Raw genomic sequence first — 25862 nt, 5'->3', positions numbered from 1 at the left:
ATATTGGCGTGCATGAAAGGGCTCGACTGCTCGCGGCCAGAGCAGTGGAGGATCACTCCTGAATTGCCTTCAAAGTGGTGGGGAGGGGGGTTTAAAAAGCCGTGAAAAAGTAGCCATACTTGTCTCCCAGAATCCCAAAATAAGGAGGAAGAAAAAAAATAGGGGCCACGCTTTTTTACATTTTATTTTTCTACAAGTGCATTTTGTGTATTTATTCCCAGACTGCGGTTAAGAAAACCTGTGAGCTATGAATGTAAATCGCTTTTACTTTTCTACGGCTAGCAACAGCCCCACTCTAGTGCCTTTTTCTGCGACTTGCAGTGTGAGGGGGGGTGTGCACTTTGTTAGCCATGGTCACACAGATTGAAATCCCCCCCCCCCCCCCCCCCCCCCAAACTCCCCTTGGGGAAACAAGTGTTATATAGGTGTTATAAAAGGATGCCTGAATATCCAGTATTGTCTTAATGGCGCCCTTCCCTGCTTCTCTTTTTCCAGTGTCTCTGTAGGCTGTTGTCATTTTATCAGTGATTTTCTTTCTTTCTTTTTTTTAATTAAGCCCTGTAGAAGTTTTAAGACCACTATGTTCCCCTGATCATGGCCTTTTTTTATGTTCTTGCTTTGTGAGATTAGTTTCAGTGTTTTAAAGAGGATGCGTCAGGTGACTGGTAGTTACTCACATTAATTATCTCTAGCAACAGTTGCTTCAGCTGTTGTGTGTTTCGTGAGACGTTTGTTGTTGAATAGGGTCGACGATCCCTCGTCAAGTGGTTTGAAGTATTTTAACTAATGTTGAAGCATTTGATACCAAGTAACCAGGCGCTTGAAGAGCAGACAACTAAGCTCAAGAAAACCCACCTTGTGTTTTCTTCCCCTGAATATCTGAACGGTATCTCTCGGGGGGCCTGCATCAAGAAGCAAGATCAGTGGGTTTCACTGATCACTTTCACCCAGACTGACGATCCCATAAAGCTGCCTCACTTTAACCAGTTCAGACCACTAACCCTTTGAGAGGATTACATCAAAACCTGTAAACGATCAGTCGTAATGAGCACAACGGTCAACCTGTTACACACACAGGTAGACTCACTTAGCTTTACATGCTAATTATATCAGACGTTTAAGATATCTTTGGAGCACAGCTTTTAATTCGTAATCTTTTATTGGATATATGAGCAGATTCCCACAGTGCTTCTAGCATGAAGCACAAAGCAAGTTAGCGCTAGTTATGAATGTTGATTAACATTTTCAGTTGCGTATAATTAGACTGAAGTTCTTTTATTGGTACAGAGTAGTCTATTTTGCATAAATTATCAATTTACTCAGAAGATACAAGGACAACACAGCGTTTCTGTTGAGGCAAAGTGATGACCGTGAATAAAAATAAATAACCGCTAAAATCATCTTTATTAGAAAATAATATCCACACACTGATAATGAATTACTAGTAGATTAAATATACATATTGAGGCCAATATTTTTAACATTGAGACACATCAGAGTACATTATCAGTCACCACTTTCCAAAGGAAATAGATGCTGACTGCTTAAACCCATGGTTAGGTTATTTTATCTGGAAAGTCAGTGTTAAGCTTAAGTATTGTTGCCTTGGTTGCATGTAGTTTAATATACCTTTTAGAGCAATTTAACTGCAATTAAACTAACCGGCTCTATATGTCCAAATGTTTGACCTCGTTCAAATGTATACTTGTCACGCCCCTTTTAATGTAAACAAACTCCTCCCCACTTTGGCTAATTGTGAGTTCACAGAGCCACGAGCCGGCTTGTTGAGACCGGTTTCCAGGATCACCAGTGTTGTGAAGCCAGAAAACCCCAAAGAAAGCCAGAATGAGGTGAACTTGCTTCTTGATTCAGGCCCCTGTTGTGTTAGTTCCTGTGGCCCCTTTAGGCCACACACACACACACACACACACACACACACACACACACACACACACACACACACACACACACACACGCACACACACCAGCCCACTGTGGTATAAACCTTCAATGAGCTATTCCCTCCCTCCACTCGTCTTTTTTTTCTCTTTCTTCCTGCCGACAGTGTTTTTATTCTGACTCCTCGATAGCTTTAATACTTTCTTTTTCTGTTGCCTGGCTCAGCGACATGTACACACTCCTTCGGCCCTCACTGTAAATGCCGTCTGAGCACAGAAAATGTGTCTAAAAAAAAAAAAAAACTGGATTCCTGCCGCCTTACGTGCCCTGCAGTAACCCCACCCCACCCCCCCAACCCTCCTGCCCTCACTTCTCCCCCGTCCCACCCTCAGTTTCTCTAGGTGTGCCTCCGTCAACAGAACTTCAGGCCGTGATTACTGAGAATGGACTTTGCAACTTGTGTGAGTGACGTTTGTGCATCTGCGAGTGTGTTTGTCAGCGATAGGAGAGATTTTAAAAACCAACCTTCCTGTTCCTCTTCTCTGTGCATCGATGTGGGAACTTTTAAGTCCTAGTTTATGAACTCTGATCTTTGACCAGGCCCTCATTCAGTCCCTTGTGGTTGAGAAGGGGAGGTGACGTGGGGACTCGAGAGAAGCCCTACTGTCTACCCACAGTCAATGTTTTATTTATGGACCTCTGCACTTTTGGCTGTGATGACTTCAGTACTTAAGTAGTTACCTGAACTGTATTTTTAAGGATTTTATACAATATTTACATGCAATACGATATGAATTGATTATTTTTTATTTTTTTTGCCAACCTTTTTTTATTTTTTATTTAATTGTCTTTATTTTGGCATGCTTTGTCACTATTATTCACAAAACAAACATGCCCGTTGGATCTATTTTAGGTGTGAAACGTTATGAGGGATGTTCCCTTTATGTTTTGTGTGTCATTATTCTGATGACAGCTGAACACCAAGAAGCAGGTGTAGGAAAATGTTTGCTGGATGAGCTAAACTTCAGAACACTTTGGTTCAAGGAACTGAACTCTTAAGCTAAAGCTGTTTTTATTTTCTGTGTCATGTCCAGTTATGATTTGAGTGTTTATTTCCTACTCATTCATAGAAGTCTTTTCCCAAACAAAAAAAAACAATCACATCATTTATTTTATGTTATGATAACTTGAACCTAAAGAAACGCATCATAGGAAACAATAGAGTTTAAAGTGGGTTGGAGCTGTTTTCAGCGCTGCTGGTACAGGAAGTAAAAATGCCATTAATGGTTTTCCCGCAGGCAGTGTTGCGTTACTCACAGTTGGAGCACTTTTACTGCCTGGATCAACATGAAATTATCCCGATTCAATCATCAAGTCCAAATTTAAAAACTGTTTAGTTTGTTAACTTCGACTCGCAAAGAGCAGAAACATAAAATCAGTGGGCTTAAGTTTATGAGTTTCTCAACAGCATTATATTTAGCTTCTGCTAAACGCAGGCAGAAGCTAAAGATAATGCTTTTGAGATTGTATAATCTCTTAAATCAGTTAACTTTTCATTTTTGGGTCATTTTTGGGTCATTTTTGGATGAATTCCGCCAATATGAATCTGTGTTCTGTGAAAATGAAAATTTCCCCCCCTTTTAACGTGGCTCTCCAATCAGTGTTGATGGTGAATTTAGTCCGTTAAATTAAATAAATTTCCCCATTTTGTGCTATATTGACCCAGAATGCGGTTCTCTCCTGCTGGTGGTCTGTGCCTACATGTACCAGATTCCTTCACTGGCGCTTTTGCTACGGCTGATGAATAAACAAAACAAACCCACAAAACGATAGTGAGCCAAATATTCGACTGAAAAATACAACCGTATAACTTCTGAATTCAAGTTTTTCTCTTTCACCAAACTAAGACTTAAGGCTTAATTGCCTAGTTAACTCATCGTAACACACACACCATTTACACTGGACAGAAACAAAATTACAGTCACCGGATCCATGAGTTAGTCCTTCCACTGTTCCAACAATCATCAACGCTGGTTTGGTTGTAATATATCCTCAATTCACAATTGAGGATATATTACAAGGCGGTTTTTGAGCGGTGTTGCGCTCCACAGCTACTACAGCTGGAGTAGCACTCTGTAGCTTTTCTTTGCCTCCAACGACGTCACTGTGACGTCACTGGATGCAGGAAGAAGATATTTTTTAAAGAACAGAGACAATGGGAACATCGACAAGAGCTGCAGGTGTTTTTTTTACTCCAATGTGCCTCTATGTGGCTCCTTCTCCATTGCAACAACTGCTGACACTCATGGGTATTATAGTACCAAAATGAAGGCTAAAACAAGATTTCTCAGAAACTTAAGTTGAAATAATTGAAACTGGTGGTTCTAATGTAAACCACTGTAACAGTTCCTTTTTCCATAAGAGCCCTTTGTTTATAAGTTGAGCAAGATTGAAGACATAAATGAAAAAAGTGCAAATGGGAATAAAGATTGCAGAGAAACACTTCCGGTCCCTTTCACTTTGCAACCCTGTGCAGGTCTGTTGGAGTGAAACATTTCAGCTCAGACTATATTATATACATGTATAATACAGCAAAGGTAGAATATCTACTGTGTGGATCTTTAGAGGACGAGGAAGAAGCAAAAATATAGAGCAAATGGTTGCAAATATGTGGAGGGGCCCTGTGCAGACGGGATGTTTCCTGTCGGTGGTCGTCATAATGTGTCTGTGACAAGGGTACAGGGATGCCTGTATTTATAAAGTTTTGATTTTTTTTTTTTTTAAATTGGGGGGGGGGGGTGTCTGAAATGTGTTCCTTATATGTGGTCCAAGAAGAACAAACTGGATGTGCAGAACAATTTGGTATTTTTCTGAAAATAAAAACTTGGCATTACAATGCCACCATGTGGCCATATGATGCAAGTCGTTAACGAGGACAAAACATTGTTATTTTAATGTTATTTTTTATTTTTTAAATCATATTATTAATAAAGTCATTAAGTACTGTTGTCCCCCGCGTGTGTCCGATCGTCATTGACCGGTGTGTGACCCGGTCATGGGTGCGTGTGCAGGGTTCAAGTAAAGTTCATGTGATGGTCAATGCAGTCTGCGGGGTTAAAAGGACACGCAGCGGGCCGGGCAATAATGCTCATGATGCATTGACCATCTATCGAGGAAATGTCTCTATGGAGGGACATTTATTGGCAAAGGCTAATCAATAAATTGTACTCTTGACGCAGCTCCATATTGAGAAAACCTAATGTGGGTTTGAACCATACCGTTATGTGTAAGACACCATTGTGTTACAAGTTTATCACCAAGACTTCTGAATGGCAATACTGGATATTTATATGATCTTTCGTGTTTTTTTTTTTTATTTGTCAGGTATTTCAATTGCAGGATAAACCAGAAATGGTCAGTTTCTTTGCAGGAAATGGAAATTATTTGTGTTTGGTTAACATTAGCCAATCAGAAAATGAATTGACAATCGTTTTGATATTATATAAAATATGATGGGCAAACAAAGTAATTCATTTACAAAGTGATTAACTGATTTATTGATAATAAATATAGTCTTAAATTGTAATATAAATCCTATAACATCCTGATTAGATGCCTGAACCACCTCAGCTGACTCCTTTCGACGCGAAGGAGCAGCGGCTCGACTCCAAGATCCCTCCTGATGTCCGAGCTCTTTACCCTATCTCTAAGGCTGAGCCCGGCCACCCGGCCGCTTGTATAATGAAAAAAGATAATCAACAAATATATAGGTTTATTAACATAGAGAATATAGAGAGCTTTATTGCTCCCTGGGAATAAATTCACAAACTACCCGTCAATTTACAATTATTACATTTAAATCCGCCCCATTTTTACCAGCTGCATCCTTAAAGTGATGTACACATTAATGCATCAATAATTATAATTCAATAATATACACTATTCTGAACTAGGTCTCATTCTGCAAAATAGGTACTTTTTGCTATATTAAGTATGTTTTGAAGCTAATACTTTGAAAATATTACTTCAAATGTTTATTGCATGACTTTTTCTTTTTTTTTACGTGTAACAGTATTTCTATATTGTGGTATTGCTACCTCACTAAACGATCAGATTGATCCAGATACTTTATATGTAATAGGCCTCGCATACTGAGAAGAAAGCCCGACAGAATAACAACAGAGTTCAGCTTATTCAACTTTTATTCCGTAACTGATCAAACAGTCAACATTCACATCTGTGGACAGAAACACGCCTGCTTCCTTTTTCTCCTTCGTGCATATTTCAACCCTGACATTTTTCAACAGCTCTTTCAGGTCAGGTAAAAGCAGACACACTGAATCACCGTCATTTCCTTATTTAACTTTATACACGCACATCAAAATTGCTCCGTTTTGTTTCCCCTGAACTTGAGTTCCTTTGAGCAAACCATGGTCAACAAACCCACCTTCACTTTGAACTGCTAAGAGTACTACGATATGCCTATTATATACATAATTACTTCATATACAAGATCAGCTCTTTGGAGTACAACAAGCTCTTTTACTTCCTCTTTGTGTGCAATGTCTTCAAGGAGGCTAAAGACATGTCGCCTTCAGAGCAAAACCTCAAACATGTATGTGTAAAATGGATGGCAACAGACCAGTTAATATACTTGCCATGGAGCTACATATAATCTAACTTTTGTACATTCCCATTCCAAATAAGTCTTTGAGTGCAAACAAGTAATACATGAGATTTCTGGGCTGCTAAATAAATTGTAAAAAAAGTGAAAAATTATATAGATAGACAAAACATATTTACAATATTCCACAAAAATCACAGTAAGACTGTTGCAAAACATTTCAACAGGACCAGGCAGTTGTGTAATGGTCTGCATTTAGTCAGAATACAGAACAGAGTCTGACTGTACAATTACAAAAGGCAATAGATATGGCTTCAATAACGTGTTTTACAGCATGAACAACAAAATATGGATGTTAAGTTATGAGATGGATTTCAATACCTTTCTAACTGCAACTACCTATGCAGAAAATGTTGGCTTTAATTGAAAACGTGTACAAAATAAATGCTTATTTTCTTTGAAACCCAGCTGACAAAGATGAGAAACACAACACCAAATACATGTAAAATGCCAGTAAACATTTGCTTATGATTGCTTAATTGCAAATGGAATCTTTTCTAGTAATGTTCTTCTTTTTAAGCTCATTTAGCCCATGTAAACTTTTGCAAACCAAAAATAAATTAAAAAAAACAGGTTCAATAAGACAAATTCTTTAAAAACATCCCATACACTATTTTTGGATTCTGTCCCATAGCTCAAAATGCAGTAAAATAAAGCAAACAACCTTTCTTACATACAGCTGCTGCTACTTCATTTATCGGATATTACTGTTCATCCCAAAAATCCAAATAGTCGACTTCGACATATTGACAGCGTCTTCAAAATCATAAAGCTATTTTACAATGGCTTCTTATTTTCAGCACATCACCTACAAATGTAAACCAAGACGGAACGACCATAAGTTAAGGCAATCAAAACATTTTTAAAAGACAAAAATCGCTGGATTAACGAGGTGAGGCGTGTCTGCATGTTAACGCAGACAGTCTGGATCTCCCTGCAGGTGGAGGAGCAGCTCTATTTGGGAGGCAGCGGGTTCTCGGGGGTCGTTGGCGATGCCAACTCCTTATAAAAGTTCTCAATCTGCTCCTTGTACATCTTCGCCACCACCGGCCTTTTCAGCTTCATGGTAGGGCCTGTGCAACAAGTAAGGAATTCATATTGTTAAACACTTAAAACTAATCATTTCACTTCTCAAAACTGTAGTTTGAACTGCACACATGCTTTAGTCTAAACCTAGTTGCTTTGTCCTGTCGATGTCATCTACACTCCACTACAGGTCGTGGTTTCTGAGGTTTAACTTGAACCTGACTGCCAGTTTGGTCAAAGGTATGAGTTCAGATTATTATTGTTATAATATGGTCATATTGTCAGTGATGTAAGTCACTTCTAGAATCTGCTATTCAAATTTAAGTTTATGCATTTGAATCTTAATAATGTGGTAGTTTCAGGGAAAACAAATCATTTTCTTTTTTTGTTATGAGGTTTAGTTTAAGGCTGCAACTAACAGTTATTAATTATAATTACCGAATATTCAGACGATTATATTAAGGTGTTAAAAAAAAAAGAATATTTGTCCGACTGAATGACTGAAACATTTAGAAAATGTCAACTATTTGGATAATTGATTGTCAATCAACTAATTGTTAAACAGTTTTCTATGATTTTACACCACGCCAGGCCTCTATAAATTATTCAAAGGAAACAATCTGAAGAGGAGAAAAAATACTTTTACAACCCATAGAGCCGTGCACCATGAGAGACTTTGTATTAATCTAGTGGTTCGGAAAGTGTATTTGAAGCATTGGGCTCTCCATTGTGAACACCACACACTGCAGGTATGAAAAAACTGTCGACTGTCCTGTTCCTGCTAAATAAAGACCCTCAGGTCACCACACCTTGTGTTCCCATCTCACTCACCCAGCTCTCCTCCTGTAAGGGAGAAGTCACGATCCAGAATGATCCACTTCTGAATTCGCTGAGCGTTGGAGGATGCCTCCTTGTTGACTCTGTTGATTCCCTCCTGAATGGCGGCGTGGATCACTCGATCATGGCCGCCTGCGATCTCAGAGACTTGTTTGGCGTTGCTGCCCAACTTCTTGCAGAGTTCAATAGCTTCTGGGGTCAGCTCGTCCTCTGGGTCTCCCGACTCTGCGTTTAGCTGGCACTGGAGAGAAAAACATTTGAAAAGTTGAATTATAGCACATAATTATATATGAATTATTGTCCATGCCACTCAAAGCATTCATATATTTAGAATTAGGGTCAGTTTTCCCTCAAGCCCTCTAGATGGCAGCATCTGAAAAGAAACGTCTAAAAGCAAACGCGTCACTTATTTTATGATGCTCCTTTTTAATCAGTTAAGACAAGATAAATATTGGCTCTTTCTAAAACTAGATAAAAGGTATGATAGGATGTTTACAAGGTTCCGATACAGTTGTATCTTCAGTCTCCATCTGATACCTGTTCAACATGTTACATCCTGTGTTATCCTCCTGCGTTATCCTCCTGAGGAGCGTTTCCCTTCTCATTACGCTGCCCTAGGAGTTGCACCGGGATTAATACACAATACATATGCACAAAAAACATGCACACGCCATTTCCAACACAAACTGGTATTTATATAAGAAGTAAATGTGCACATCCAAACGTACTTTAGACCAAATTTACAAAAAGTTGCTGAGGGTGAGACAAGGTGGACATGACATAAGGTGAGAGATGTAAACTTATAGTACAACTTTTTATTTTTTTATTGCTAACACAATGAAAATGGCAAACTACAGTGTTTTGTAAAATGTCAAAGGTGCATTTATAAACTAAGTAATTAATTAGATCTTTATTAACACTTGAGCTGTAATTTCCCTGCCAATGCTCTGTGTGTAAGCCATTGCACTGATGTGTGTTTACCTATACTATATCCTATCCATGTGAGTAAATTATAATGATGCTACCGCCTATATATCAAACTATGCTGATCATAATGAAATACTGTTGACCCTGTTGATATGATATTGCTGAAATGATGACGATGATGCAATGATGATGTCAGGGGGCGTTAACTCTATATGTAGACGTCACCTGAGTACAGCCAGGTGTGTTTGACTAGAGAGCGGAAGGGCAAACTATTTTCAAGACCGCATTTCGAGACAAAGCGGGTTTTTCTGTTTAAGATAAGTTTCATTTATTTTTCTGTTGCTGTTATGCAATAAAATTAAGTATTGAAGTGACACTACGAAATAATGCGCGTTGATTTACTGAACGCTCCTACAACCTCAGTTGTGAAGCACTTTTGTAAAGGCTGATTCTGTTTCAATTTTGAGCTTTATAAATTATTAATTGATTATCCTTCTTAATAAAGGATTGAGATATCCCCGCAAAACCAGCTTCAATGCTTCCTTATCTCCTTTGGCATAGAGTGCAGTGGATCATCTTTAACAAAAAGAAAGGAGATGATGTCGTCCCCCATTCCTTGCGTCAGCTACATTTAACGCGACGCACCGTTCGGCCATCAATAACATCGCTGTTTAATTGTACATTAGGAGGTGTGACACTATTTTGGACAGCATCAAATTTGTCTCTGTACTCATTTTCTATGCGTTTATAAAGTTGTGTAAAAAATATAATGGTGTAAGAGCAGTTGGTTTCTTCTTATCCTAAATCCTTGTGAATTTTCCTTCACCTATTTCCGTGACCTCATGATGTTTTCCATCAATGTGAAGGAAAAGATATAGCACATTATTGTTTTGATTATTCGACCACAGCCCCGGTTTCTCAGCCTCACCTTAATGGTGAGCAGCATAGATAGAAACTTCCTCTTGTCTCCGATCAGCATGGCGTTACTAATCAGCGGCACGGCCTCCTTCACAGCATCCTCGATAGGAACAGGAGGGATGTTCTCTCCTCCTGCTGTGATGATCAGCTCTAAAAAAAAAAATCACAGTTAAGTAACATACTTTATTGATCATGAATGAAGAATAATGTTCCTCGGCTTCCAGAGGTTTAATCTCTTGCAACAGGACACTGAGTCCATATGCTTTTTGGAGACGGTAAAGGAGAACCCAAATACTGTATCTTTCTCTGGATCCAGTACAATTTCACCTGCTTGTGTGTTATCTCGCTCTACGAGGAATATAGAATAAGTACCTTTAATTCTTCCGGTGATGTAGAGGAATCCGTTCTGGTCATGTTTGCCGAGGTCCCCGGAGTGCAGCCAGCCCTCTGCATCGAGAGCCTCCTCCGTCTTCTCGGGCATGTTGAGGTAACCCATGAAGACGTGGCGGCCCCAGAAGCAGATCTCACCGTTTCCCTCCTCGTCTGGGTTGTGCAGCTTCGTCTTGCACCCTAGGATCTCTTTACCACAACTGCAGGACAAAACATTGTATAATTCGCCACGTGCTTTGAGTTGCTTCTGATTTGTCAATGTAAAAGGAAATGCTGCATCAAATCAAATTGGAAGTCAAAAGAAGAATGTACCTGGTGAGCTTGAAGGCATTGGAGACGGAGATTGTGTGAGGTCCAGTGCTCTCACTCATGCCGTACAGCTCGTACAGAGGGATATCGAGGCTGAGGAAGAACTCCAGGGTGTCTTTGGTTATGGGAGCGGCCCCGGTGTAGCACTTGCTGCAGCGGTCCAGGCCCAGAGCCTTGCGCACCTTTTTGAACACAAGCTTTTTGGCTAATTGATAGCTGAGAGGCGTGCGACCAGCTGCTCCGCTTCTGAGGAAAGACACAAAACGGCAAGTGTGAGCGTTCTGAGTCACGCCAGCAGCTTGAGATCTAGGGATGGCAATGTCTGTTGGTGGAAATAATATACCATGAAATGGTGTACAGACATTCATGGTATCAAGACGATGAATCCTGCCGGCTTTGGCGATGCTCTGACTTTTCCTCTAGTGTCACAACGAGGTGAACATTTGTGATTGTAAGTGAAATATAACAACTATTAGATAATGCCATGGTATTTGTCATCACTTTCATACTGTTTAGCTTTCTTTTAGCATTTAGCTCAAAGCTCAACCTCACAGAGCTGCACTCACTGATGTAGACTCTTGCGTCTTGTTACGTAACGACTTAAAGGCACCATAAATACACCTTCCAACAGATAATGAGACACCATGTGATCAAAACAGTAAAAAAATAGCAGTTTGGTAAAAAGAGAGAACCTAAGGATGGAAACAGGAACAAGGAGTGATTTAAGTATGTCTAAATAAAGCTGTAATTTAATAATGCGTACGTACTGATTCATCTTGGTCAGATTAGTCTGCAGGCCAACATCTTTGGCCCAGGCAGCCAGTTTCCTGCGCACAGTTGATGACTTCGCTCCCACAGACTTCATCTTTTCCTGCATTTTCTCCCAGACACGTGGGACGCCCATGAAGGCCGTGGGACGCACTTCCTTCAAAGTGTTTACTAGAGAGCCCTGATGTATAAAAGAAAGATGGCATATGTAATTCACAGCTCCCGTGGAGAGTAAAGGAGCAGAAAGGTTTCTATCTGCTAACACAATGTTCTTCAAATTATTACTATAATTACTATTGCATGAAAAATAGATGAGCTTTTCATATCTAGCGTATCACACTCATTTGTCCACCCTCGGGATATGCTGATGAATGTGTAGGGGTGGTGATTGTGAAACGAGAGAAGCCCTAATGCAAGAAGAGCCCTGAGAGGCAGAAGCTTAGCATACCAGACGGATACAATCTTGCCATGAAAGGACGCGTTATGCAGAGATGCACATGATTAGTGTTCAGAGATCAGAGATAATGACCATCCACTAAACCAATCCTTTCTGTTTTTATGCCCCTAAACTATGAAATACCCTCCATCCTGATCTTAGGGTGGCAAACTGAAATAACATTTTTTATCTTTTTACTCTTTACTTTTATTTAAGATAATCATACTTTTTTTTCTAGTTATCCTTGTAAACTTTTTTGATAATGTTTGAAGATTATTGTTTCGTTTGGTAAACATTTAGGTCGCTGTTTTTGCTTGAGTTCTGTGCTAAACATTTTGTATTTTTTTTAAAGCAATTTGGGCTTTCTTCTCCACATGAATGGAGCTATTCAATTTATTTATGCAAATATGCAAATCAAGACCAACTGCATGAATGTTTTTGTCTGCTCATGATTTCATTTTTCCTTCTATGAAAATGTTGTTCAATTTTTGAATTTTGTAATCTCTGCCGTTAATAAGGAGCCATACATTTTGTGTGTTTCATGTGTTTGTGTACTGAACACCACTGTAGCTCACCTTCAGTGCATCTGGCTGGGCAAAGTAGGTCGCCCCCCCGACCCTCATGGTGACCCAGATGTCTACCATCTGAGCCGCAATGTGGCTGAGCGGCAGGTAGCTGACCACCACCTCCTGACTGTCAGTGGCATCTGTCAGACCCACATGGCGGCTGGTGGCGAGCGCGGTCCATGTTACCTGAGGGCAAGGAGAGAGCAGTGCATTTAATGAGGTATCTTTTATTGTTTTATGTATGGGAGGTCACATACAGACGTGCTATTTACAAGGTGAAGATAATTACACAAAAACAATGGTGAATGTTTATGACCAGTGTTTTTATACCTCCTATGACTACACTTTGACAAGAATAAAATATGTGTATGAAAACAAGTTTGTCATAGTTTGAGCCAGCCAGGTGCCATTTTAATGAGTGTATGATTTAACAGGACTACAGCCAAGGGTGGAAGTAGTAGTCAGATCTTTGAAAGAAGCAAAACAGTGTAAAAATAATCTGGTACAAGTAAAAGCCCTTTATCTTAAGTAAAAGTACATGTGCATGGATGTGTAAGTACAACACTTGAGTGTACATGGGGTGACATTCCATCACATCGCCTGTCCACATTAATTGTCTTCAACAAAGAGTACTAAAAAAGCAGAGTCATTGTAATTCCTTTGCTAAACCCTACATACACAAAAACTGTGTACATATTGTACTTAAATGTGAAGGTCTATCAACTCCATCTGCACTTTTCACCCTTTACAGCTGCTGTCAGTGTCAGGGGACTCGCGTGTGACACTTCTCAATCCTCAAGAAGTAAACACACACTTGGCTGGTGTAACTTACATTATCATGGCTGAGCATGACTCCTTTGGGCTGGCCTGTGGTCCCCGAGGTGTAGATAAGTGTGCAGCACTGGTTGGGCTTCTGGCTGGAGATGATGGCATCGAGGGGCGCATCGGGCTCATCACGTCCGAGCTCCATGAACTCCGCCCACTGCAGTAGACAAACAAAATCACTTGGATGATGCTGATTTAATGAAACTAATCTTTTCATGTTTGCCATGAACAGATTGTGTACTTACTGAGTACAGATTTGGTCTTTTCTCTTTAAGTGCATCTTTGTACTGGATAATGGCTTTCAAGTGCGGCAGCTTGTCTTCAACCTGTAAACAAACCAAATGTATCCCATGAGTACATAAAGCAGACCATAGTTAATCAGAAGACTACACTACTGGCTTTTATAGCATTTATAGCATTTTAGCATTTATTACGCTTTAGTGCATACTGTATTGATTAAGGGCTTTCATCAGTCTAAGAATAAAAGATTAAGGATTAAAAAATCCCAAATCCACACTGCATACTAATTCTAAATAGGTTTTTAGTATGTTTTGTGTTCACGTTGACAAAGTTACAAGATAAAACAGCCAGTATGCAACATTTTTTTTATTGTGCTGTAGATGTACACGTATAAAAAACAAAAATAACCTACATGTTTGGAAAAACATGTTTGTCTCTTTACGCCATAGAAGACAGATTCATTCTTCCATGACATGTGGTATTTTCACCTGCATCTAAGAGTCATTTTAATCTCTATACCGTTCTAAAAGATGCCGCCAAGTCACTTTTCTTTGTCTCTTAATTATTAATAACACTGACAATAAAAGGTGGCAACAAAAATGTGCGGAACTCATAGAAACCCATTTCCTTTTGTTTCCCTGGCTTTTTACTTTCCTGAGCACATCTCTGAGAACAATAACGCCTGCATTCATAAATGTCCAGTGTTTGTATGCAACTCCTTCTGATCTCACCTGAAGGATCTTCAGCAGCTGTTTGTGGTTCTCCACCACAATGATGTTGGCCTTGCTGTTGTCTGCTACGTACTGGCATGCCTCAGGAGAGTTGGTGGTGTAGATGCCAACAGAAAAACCCCTGCAGCGGACCAAACGACAGTCAGACTTCAGACTCAGCAGTTTCACTTTTACACTTACAGAGTCGGATGAAACTCTGTCGCATTCCTAGTGACGAAAGACCTGACCGAGCAGCATTGTTGTTATTTGGCTCTCCAGCAACAACCTGCAGTCTTCTACTGAGCCTAAGAAACTAAACCTTTGATTTGGCCCATCGGGACCAGTTTGACGAGTTAACCGTAGTTTCAATACAATCTTGTTGTCATGCGTCACTCAGCACTGAGCAGATTCTAGGCGTGGGAATCCGGGGCGTCCGCAAACAGTATGTGTATCGCACATAGAGAAACGACATGTACTGATCTTTTGAGCAACCAAACTTATTTCCCTCAATGCTTTCTTTCTCTCAGCCATTCAGGAAATTGTCATCATAATCACGGATAAAATTGGGCAGACGCCGTGAAAAACCTAATGTCCTGTCACAGATGTTTGGTCACTTGAGACAATTCTGCCCTTGAAAATTTTCTGTAGTAGTTTGTTTTGTGTTGGAGCCTCCAGCCCTGAATATTCATGCAAGCAAGAAGAGGCTTGTGATTACTGTTTAGTGATCGGCTTACAGATCATCAGTAGTGGAAGTACTCAAATCCTCTACTTGGGAAATGATCAACAACTCCATTACATGTAAAGGTATTGTATTTAAAAGTAGTTGGACACTGTGAATCAGGATCGTATAATTAGATTAATACTGAAATGATTGTGTTAACAGCATTTTACCATTGTAGCTGGAAGAGGTGAAGCAAGTTTTAACTACTTTATAATGTACGTTTGGGTAGTTTAGTCCAGTGGCTCTCAACCTAGGGGTCAGGCCCCTCCAAAGGGTTACAAGATAAATCTGAAGGGGCCTGATATGATTACTGGGAGAGGGAAAAAATACATAAATAAAGTAGCATAGATGAAAAATACTCAGTACTATTATGGTAAATGTGCTTAGTTGCTTTCAACATTGTAGTGTATCAGCTTCTTGTTGTGCTGTCACCTATTAATCAAGATGTCTTTCAGCTACGAGTCTACGTGCTGAACTGGATCTGCACTCTGGTAAACTCACATTTCAAGTCTTGGCTCAGACCACTCAGGTATGGAAGACATGCACACATACACACATACACACACATAATCACACATAAACACAGAGCTGGCGATGGAAACCTGAGTGAGGGAACACTGAGCTCCTTACTGACAAATTAAGAGAGAAAACTCACCCGGCCAAAATGGCCGCAATGTCGGAGATGAACCATTCAGCCGAGTTGAAGCCCAGGATGCCGACGCCGTGGTAGCGCTGCAAACCAAGCTGTTGATAAACAAACATGCTTTTTAAGTATGAATAACATAGTAATCCCAGAAATAATATTATGATATCCTTTACATCCATTTTCATGCATATACTGAAATCAGTCTAAAACAAAGTTTGTCTTTATTCCTGACACATTTTTAAGCAGATTTGAGCTGTTGAATCTACAAACCAGATCAAAGCTGTGGTTGTTGGAGGCACATTGCCACGACAGCTGTTACTATAGAAACAGATGAATGACACGGGAGACTGTAAAAGGGAACCGATACAAACACTGCAATGAGTCTTTCACAACAGTAGTTGAGATGCAACATGATGCGTGACATCTGAAGCTCCACTCCTGCAGATGGAAAATCGTGTTGAAGGGTGGTGTGCATGTGTGGAGGTTTGTTTGTATGTTTCAATGCAGAGAGACACATGTATGTTTGTATGTGTGTGTACATGGCGTCCTGCTGAGTCTCCATGCTGACAAACAATGAAGAGCTCTGTGTTGAACAAACAGCTGAGGCCTCACTCGCATGTCACCCTGGCTCTTTTGTGAAGCGTGATGTGTTTAGACTGGCTTTAAAACAATCATAACAAAAGGTCTAAGATTTTCAACAATCAGCTTCTGATACTGGGGAGGATTGTTGCTCAGGGTGAATAGAAACTAAATGGAGCGCACACTTTACAGTCACTTCTTTGCTATTCAAATATTGTAAAATGAGATAACCAATATATTCTATAGGCTTCATATGAACCACCAGTCACTGTGTGATTACTCTTTTTTTTATATACAATTTTGAAAAATGGCTTATGATTTCCCAGATACATATCTCAGTGTCTGGTTTTGTTCGTCCAACAATCGAAAAAAACCATAACGAATGAATATGTAATAATAATAATGAAGTATAACAGAAACAGAAAATCCCCACATTGGAGAAACTGGAGCATTTGGCTTTTTTTTCTGAAAAAGTGACTTAATGAATTAGTTAATTGTTCGTATTTTTTATTACTGAGAAAACTGAAAATATACTTAGCACTTAAAAGCAGGAGGTGTTGGGGGTTTGTGCTGCTAAAACCGTCCCAAATAATATTGTAATAAGAATGGAAGGAATCTGAAATGAGTAATTTCTACTGGATTAATCAATAGATAAGAGAACCTACCTTCATGAAGCTCTTGGCAGCGGTGCGGCATGTCTGGTAATATTCTCTGTAGTTCAGGCTCTTCTGCTGCTCACCCTCCTTCCAGCTCAGAGCTGTGTAGTCGGCAAAGCGCTCCACAGCTAAGGTGAACATCTGGTTGATGGTCAGAGGGGTCTCAGCAGCCAGGCCGGAGTCCCCCATCCGCAGCGTCACCTCTGCGTCACCCTGTGACGTCCACAGGCCGCTTCCTCCTGCTGCTGGCACCGGAAGGGAGTTTGGACGCCGGGTGTTCACTGGAAGAAAAAGACAAAAGCAAAAGGTAGTTGAAGGATTTCAGTTCTTCCAAGAAACATGCAGAACTAAACTTTATGCTTGTTCCTCTCGTCTCCATGTGAGTTTCAAGAAACATCCTGCATTTATTGTACGAGAGGAGATGCCACACACCCTCTGGTACTACATTACCATTTAAACAAGCATTTACTTCTGATTAGCTAGATGTTTTATTTAATAAAACCAGCATTGAGTTTAATTTTTACGTAAACAATAAATGCGGCATAGTAATTATGGAGATCAATTTGAAAGATCCTCATACAGGTTGTTCACAAACACCTGTGTCAACCAAACTTATTGGAAAGAGAAAATAAAAGCAACCAGTAAAATAAAAACTCTATTTGCAGAATGACTTTCTGCTTTTTTACGCTGGCCATAGATGTGTGTGTGTGTGTGTGTGTGTGTGTGTGTGTGTGTGTGTGTGTGTGTGTGTGTGTGTGTGTGTGTTAGATAATCAATCTGTTGGCTTGTTTTCAATTTGTCTGTTCATCTTATCGCCATGCGTCGTACCCTGTTTGTCTTATACTTTGTGAATACACACATTATAGTGCTACAAAAATATTCAATAAACTGTAGATTTGCATTGCTAGCTGGATGTTTTCAATATGCAATGGTGTCAAATTGCACAGATGAACTAAATGATGGTAGATTCATGACCCAACACAAACAACTGGTTATCAGAGCGGGTGAGAGGGCAGGATAGTGAATTTCTGTGGACTTTACCGCCAGAGTTCAATTCAAGGACATTCCAGTCAGTAGGGACACTAAAAAAAGAACAAATGAAAATGTAATTTCAGTTTATAATCTTATAAAACCAATATAATGACCTATTTATCCGATTAGCATCTCCACTTCTTATTGGTCAAAGTGTAACAACAAACATCATGGATGAACTCTTGCCAGGATCCTCAGTGACTAAGACAGGATGGAATGTCAAAGTGCGGACTGGAAAAAGCCGGCAGGAAAAGGGAAGTTAAGTTCTTCTAAAGAATGTAGAGTTCACTCACTTCGGTTTGGCCCACTTCCTCAGGGAAAAAGGTCACAGAAAAAAAACACACTCACTAACGCTGACTTCAGCAACTAGCGCCAACACAGTGACTGCATTCAACTTATAATATATATCCCAGTTGTCTGTCTGTGTATTGCTTATCGACACTCACGACTGTTCAGGAAGGGACGAAGAGAGTAAACACATTCAAGTCCCACTTGGCTTTTCTTCAGCCCTCACCTGTTTGTGTGTTTGAGGTCTGCTCAGCAGGGACCTCTGTAGCCTTGGTGCTGCGAGCGACTTCATCATGTGCACCAATCTCCTCCTCCCTTTCCCCTGCGGACTCCTCCTCTGAAGACTCACTGAAGAAGGTGAAAGGAAAATACATTTCACTTAAAACAGAAAAGTGAATTGTCACATCTTTAGGGGGTTGGGGGGGGGGGGGGGGGGGGGGGGAGGGGGGCGGGGGGGGGGGGGGGGCTGAACCTGAAGCCTGAACCTGCTCTGTAGCTCACACTCACAAACTCATCACCATCCTGAAAGTACATATTATACCTTTCATGTAAACTGAAGAGCTTGGTAACACTCACAATAACAGTCTCAAAAGTAAAGTTTATATTATTATTGCATTCAATTAAAGTTTAAAAAGTGGTAAAACCACTATGATTACACCGACAGGAATGTAATCATACTCACAATAAAACTGCAAGATTACTAACATTATGTGAATTACCACTGAGCGCTGGAGCTCTAACCTGGGTGGTATTTTTGGCTGTTAAAATATAAACATGAATTCTTCTCCAACTTATTTTACATCGTGGGACCCCTCAGATTAATCCTCTAAATCCTATGTTGGGAACCAAAGCTCACGGAGACATTGGTGCCAAGGTGTCCTGCATATGTTTGTGTGGACGTACTTTGCTGTATCCATAATGCAGTCTCCTGCCCCGCAGGATGACTCCCGTAGGCCACCTGCTCTGGGAGGCTCCATCACCACAGCTTCAGACATGGCGCTGGGCTCACACACGGTCACTGAGAGGAGAGAGGAGTCACAGGGCGTGTTAGCGTCTGTATACTTGACAAGCACATCTCTTACAAGCATTAGCATTAGCTTTAACTTAAACACATACGTCACTTTAACATACACTTACATCAATGTTATTTGTTGTCTGAGCACTTTATCCTTATCTGATTTAGACTTTTTGCACTGTTGCTGTCGTTGATTGTTGTTTGTATCGTCTAATGTCTAATGTATGCACCTTCCGCCTAACTAAATTTCTCGTTTGTGCAAACATCCCTGGCAATAAACGGTTTCTGACGGATCTGATTTTACAGAGGCTGAATAAGATAACTAGATATAAGCCATGTGTGCACACGCAACATAGTATATGCATATTCAGAAACTGTATCAGGTGCCTCTGCAAAATGGCAAAAACTGTTTCACATAAACTCTCCACAGGAACCGAACAAGTTTTTTTAAAATAATGTCCAAATCTAGGAGCAATTTATACTGAGCTCTTCCATTGGTGATTAATTGGCTGCAACTCAGAAATATCTTCGCAATCGGTAAATCCATTAATTGCTTTCTCAATGTAAGAAAATTGTGAACATGGCTGTTACATGCTTTTTTTAAACCCTAGTTAACATCTTTAAATGCCTTCCTTTGTCCAACTAACAGCTTAAAACCTAAACATATAGATTTGACAAAGATGTAAACAGTGAAAGGAAGCAAATCCACACAATTGAGTTGCTGCAACCAAAGAATGGTTTGCAGTAAACTTACATGATGATCAAAATAGTTGCTGACAAATTTTCTGTCAATGGACTTTGAGCTCTATTTCAATACTCATGATCAGCAATGTTTGCATTTTTTTATTTATTGTAATGTTAATTTCAAATGGTGAGTCCTCTTTGTAGAATGTATTTAAAATATCTAAGAAAAACTGATTTGTTATGTTTATTATTTAACTATATTCAGAAGATGAATAGGAACTAAAATATTTGTTTGCATCCTATTAACAAATTTTTCTGTTGTAAATATTGTATGGTAAATAGTTTGACGTATAGTTATTAACATATGTGATTGTGCGGCTTGAGCAAGGATTTCATCTTGGGATCATTATTTCTGCTCAGGATGCTTTTTATTTGATAAGAACTCTAGACACTCTTTTGTGAAAAGTGTCTCTTTTTTTACATCTAAAGATAATCGCTCCCTTGGTCTAATTGCGAGAAAGTAACGCCAGCGTGTGACAGCCGGCAACTTCTAGTACTCACAAGACTCACACCTGAGTGCTGTTCGCAGCAGGTCACAGTACTTGTTCTTTTGCAGTTGTAGTTATATTTACCCATCCATTCGTGTTTTGGGCTCTTGTACAGGTTTCAATGTTATTTAAACATTAATTACTCTACATATTGATGAAATATAGTGTTTGTACTCTGAATTCATAGATAAAGGAAAACTGTAATCTGCACAAATGAATATCATCCTGGCTTGTTCACCTTTCTAGCGAGAATGAGCTGCTAAACAAACATCGTCTTTGCCGATACTATCACCTTATCTGTTGACTAATTTGGGTTGCATGGCAACAGTGTGGGGAACATATGGAGCAAGTGGGCAAAGTGGACCGTCTTGCTGCAGATAACATTGTCTTGCTGCAAATAATGGATTGCCTTTCATTGCTGTGCTTGGTCAACAAAACACCAACGTTTCCATTGGTCAACCCTCTGAACCCACATTTTAAGATATGAGAGCATAAAAGCCAGATAATTTTCTCTTGTGTCAACCACCCTGTATTATTGACATGGTTTTAGAGCGTCTAAAAGGTGATCGGTTTTCTTTCAAAAGAGCTGGAGATAATCCTTTTCTTCCTCAGACATGACCTCTTCACAGGCAACACGTTAAAGCCTCCTCAACAATAGAACCATTACAATTCGTCCAACGTCAGACACACTCTTCCTTGACGCTCCCGCTCACTCAAGCCTCTGTTTGGTAAATCACAGGTCTATGTTGCTGCTGGCCTGTTTATTTAAGGGGGCTGAAAACACATACCAGCAGTTTCGTCTGCCTATTGTGGCAGCAGCCTATCAGAACTCGCTTGTCAGGGTCAATTGGGCTCCAGAGAGGTCAGAGAGCAGGAACAAAACTATGTTCTATCATGCAACCAACCACACCTTTAAATAAATAAAAACAGGTAAAATAGCATTTTTTTCACGGGTGAACTGTTTCTAAAATGACAGGAATCCAATTACCAGCATTCATGAAATTCTGGACTTTGAGGAATCAGCAGCAATCACTGCAAACTGCTGTCACTGTTGTAAAAGAAAAGCAATCCTACTTAAGTCATGGGACAAGCAGCCAGCTGACCCAGAGGACACTTTGTCAATGAGTTTTACGGAAGCCTGAAGGTCTTTCAGCCAAAGTGAGATGCACCAGTGATCTCACTGCTGCCATTTTATTTGGCTTCTTACTACCAATACAGCTGCAGATTCCTCAAGACACAGCTGCTAGTAGATATAGGTCTCCAGCGGTATTTAAAGGGAGTTAAGTTGAGAGTGGAGGCAGTCAGATATGGAGTGAACTGGGGTGTGGTCTGGGATGGGATCCTAAAATGCCCCCCTCCCCCATTCATTTCTTTTGGTTTGACACACCAGACTGGAGAAAGCCCTGAGGCTATTTCTTGCTTGCCCCCTTTTTAATTTCCTCTCAGCCTTGTGTCCATTTGGGTCTACTGAGGTTTCATCAGATGAGCTCATGATGTTTAGATTATGAGTAAATACTAGAGATGCATGACTTTGAATTATCTCTGGTGTGGCGACCCCTTGCTTCTTGTCAGACGGTGAGAAATGCCTTATATCAATCATGTATCATCAAGGTTACTGAGCTTTTTATCCACGAGATCCCCGGAAATTAAACTCCTGCCTTGTGCCTTGTGTAAACTATCATTTGCAGATTTGTCTTATTGCCTTTCCTGCTATGCTGTAGTTTACCAATACCCCTTTACCCCCTTTTGATCCATTTGTGGGCTTCTCTTTCACTTGAACTTGCACCCCCTTTTCCCAAGAGACCATGGTTTTGCTTCAACTATTTTAAAGTAATCTGTATACATGCATCTGTTTGATAAACCCTTAAAATATTTAATTTACAATGATATTAAAAAGAGAAAAGCAGCCAACTTTTACATCAGAGAAGCTGGAAAAAACAAATGTTTGGCCTCAAACAATGAATTGATAATCCAAATAGTTGCTGATGAATCTTCTGTAACCCCAAAAATGCATTAACTGCTCTACCGCACCCGTCATATTTTGCTTTTAGACAGGAGTACATTTCTGTCCTTCCTTGCATGGTTTTAAGTTTCCTTGTCATGTGCCAGCACAGTTAAGGCTCAGGATGAATTATCTGATGGCAAACTGGCATCATTATTGCAACTGCATTCATTAAATCAGGAAAGGATTATGAATGTAGCAACAACAGCTGTTTGATTTAAAACAGGGATAATGCAGTCGAAAACATAAGCCTTTTGAATTTGAACACTGATTAATGTAGTGTCAATAAAGACCGCAGACAAATAGCACAACCCCATCTCTAGCCAAAAACATAAACGCTGAAAGCCAAACAAGGGGCTCCCCCCAACACCCCCTATACCATGCCTGCAAACTTCAGTTAGGTTAATCCCCTGTCAAACAGTTCAGACAAAGCCCCACCCCTCCCTTCTGGAGTGTCTCACTATTGTCATGCATAGTCTGGTATCTTGGACAAGGGGTCCAAGATACCAGCCTAATGATGTCGCCCAACACAACAGAGATGAACTAGAACACATCCTCTAAAAGATCTGCATCCTCGGCCAGCTGCTGCCTCTGAACAGCCCCCAGCAAACCACCGGGTGTATTCATAATCACAAGCATCCTCAATACACAGCTACCACATCAAGCTTCACATTTTTGATCCAGTTTCAACTATTTGTAAGCTAATGCAGACATTTATAAAGAAAAGATAGGAAGAGGCTTCGAAGGAATCCCTTAAACATTAGTTGTCACCCGGCAAACATACACAGATCTGCCGGTTGGGTTACACCCTTTTACAAGCAGGCAGATGTCCACATGTTGTAAAGAGCCACACGTTTCCCGTCTATTGAAATTTACAGATTACATTTGTACTATATCTGAGCTCAAACCAGGATACAAATGAACTGATTACATGAATGATTAAAACAGTAGAAGGAGTGGTTGAGAATTATAACAAGGGAAATCAGACATATGGCGATCAGACATATGGCAGAAAACCTGAGCATGGATATTAATTCATATCACATTCTTAGTATGAAGCATGCGTACATATGAGCAAGCCGTTTTCTCAGGCATCATACAAACCTGTTTCTTACCAAACCTGATCTGTCTGAGTGAAAGCTGGAGTTCAAGTTAAGAGGACTACATCTCAGCTACATTAAATAAAACATTTAAATTGAGCTACTCACATTGCATTGCTGGAAATTATAATTTTTCCCCTTGGTTTAATTTTCAGGTTTTCTCCAAAATCGTCCACTTTCCCTTATCTGTAAGTGCTGTTTGCCACTTCACACACACAACACCCCAACAGCCCTCTGTTTCTACAACTTGAGCAGCATATCATTCATTTTCAAACAGCAGCCGGCTTGGTAGGTCCCACCCCCTAAAAACCCCACCCAGACCAGGCCGACCAGCTTCCTCCTGAAACACTCCCCTCCTCCATCATCCCAAACCAACCTGATTGGTTAAAACTGCTCACACCACACGATCCATTTTCCATATAAGGCCACGCAAGCCAAATGAATAAGGGGGGGTTAGTGGCTCTATGACACACACGCACACACACACACACACACACACACACACACACACACACACACACACACACACACACACACACACACACACACACTTGCCAGATGATGCTGTGAAACTCAAACCCATCCCCCTACAGAGTTACTCCCCTGCGCGCACACACACTCGCACACTCAAAACACACGTTGCAGCTATGCTGGGTTACTATCGGACAAACCGAATAACAAGTGCAGCTGTGCTGGTTTGACTTCATGACTTTCCCCTGACTGAAATCATTCTTCAGCACAATACAAAGATGCACCATTCTGTCAACTACCTTTAAAAAAAGACATTTGATTTCCTCCTTCTTCCAATCTTCCTTCATTGTAAAGAAGTCTAAATAATGATTATTTTCATTATAAAATAATTATTGTCACGATTTGTCAATTCATACATTTTTTTTCTACAAAGGTGTGAAAAAATGCCAAATGATGCTCAGTTTAGTAGTTGTTTAGTTGCAGATTAATCAACTAATTGTTTCAGCTTTACAACTTTCCTGAACCTTCAAAACAACAAGTATTGTACTAAAGTACACATCTGATTATGCAGGTATTTCCCATTTCACACCACTTTGAACATCTATTTCAATTCCAATGGGAATATACTTTGTCATCCACTGTAACTATGTCACAGCTATAGTTCATATACTTTACAAACCTGGTTAAATATAAGGCTGTGTTATAGATTCAATTGCCCAGCTAGCTGCATATAAAATGTATCAGTTAGTCAATCGACAGAATATTAATGTTAAAAGGATCTTAGTCAATTCTCAAGCAACCATGTCAAACTACATTTAAATGTGAGAATTTACTTCTTGTGCTTGTCCTAAATTAAACTTAAATAAATAGTTTTGAGATTTGTGTTATTTAAAATAACTTAAATGAGCTCAACCAACTACAGCATTTATGAATCAGCAATGATAATCACAGGGACCATTTTAGTGTATTAAGTATTTTAAATACATTTGTTTTGCTTATAACACTTCTATACTTTTAGTATAGCAATAGTACCATTTTCAATGCTGTATTTCTACAGTGTGTATTTGTTAGCTTTACTTAAGTAAAGAATTTGAATCCTTGCTGCATCGCAGCAGTAATAAATACATACCTAACCCTAACCCTACTAAGAAAAGAAACCTTTTCTGATCAACTTAATTGATCAACATCGTGACATTAGTACTCGTAACATTATTTGCATACCTAAATGTAGCCCTCTGGCTGAAAATCAAAGCTCAGCCCAAGTACACAACATCCATGACATGGCAATCCGGTACTTCTAGTTCTTCTGAGCCATGACCAGATATACAGGGTGCTAAAACAAAGACGGCAGCTCTGGAGAGGAAACGACAGCAGGAAGAGGAGCAAAATTTAAAGAAATATCCATATCACACATGGTTGCTAGTGGCAATCACTGGCCTTCTTCAAATATGAAATTAAAGGTGTGGCAACACCTTTAATTTAAATCCTTGTAAAGGTGCCTGCATATGTGAGGGAAGTGTACTGCTTGATGAGACTAAAAGGAATTTCCTTTACCATTTCCCCTAAACCCAGCCTCCATTAGTTC

At 39.9% G+C, this 25862-nt stretch overlaps 1 protein-coding gene across 1 annotated transcript; it reads right to left on the bottom strand.

Annotated features, from left to right (window-relative positions):
* Positions 1-6089: 6089 nt before the first annotated feature.
* On the bottom strand, positions 6090-24022 carry acsbg2 (acyl-CoA synthetase bubblegum family member 2). Its single transcript, XM_079220961.1, has 15 exons — positions 23915-24022; positions 19361-19475; positions 18684-18805; positions 17147-17418; positions 15912-16000; positions 14557-14677; positions 13831-13911; positions 13593-13742; positions 12770-12946; positions 11758-11939; positions 10994-11236; positions 10664-10881; positions 10302-10441; positions 8441-8687; positions 6090-7656 (listed from the first exon to the last, which is right to left on the bottom strand). Exons 1-15 carry the CDS (start codon positions 23919-23921, stop codon positions 7538-7540), a joined length of 2283 nt encoding a protein of 760 aa, XP_079077087.1. The 5' UTR covers positions 23922-24022; the 3' UTR covers positions 6090-7537.
* Between the last annotated feature and the right edge of the window lie 1840 nt (positions 24023-25862).

Source organism: Taurulus bubalis, assembly GCF_910589615.1.
Source record: "Taurulus bubalis genome assembly, chromosome: 7".
Taxonomy (NCBI): domain Eukaryota; kingdom Metazoa; phylum Chordata; class Actinopteri; order Perciformes; family Cottidae; genus Taurulus; species Taurulus bubalis.
The sequence above is the reverse complement of the archived record's forward strand: the minus strand, read 5'-3'. Positions and strand labels throughout refer to the sequence as shown.

Coding starts and splice junctions, on each gene's coding strand:
- acsbg2 (XM_079220961.1), bottom strand. Junction 12,947..13,592: donor TCATGCTCAGCCATGATAAT/GTAAGTTACACC, acceptor CCTTGCCCTCAG/GTAACATGGACCGCGCTCGC. Junction 10,442..10,663: donor CATCACCGGAAGAATTAAAG/GTACTTATTCTA, acceptor TTTTTTTTTTAG/AGCTGATCATCACAGCAGGA.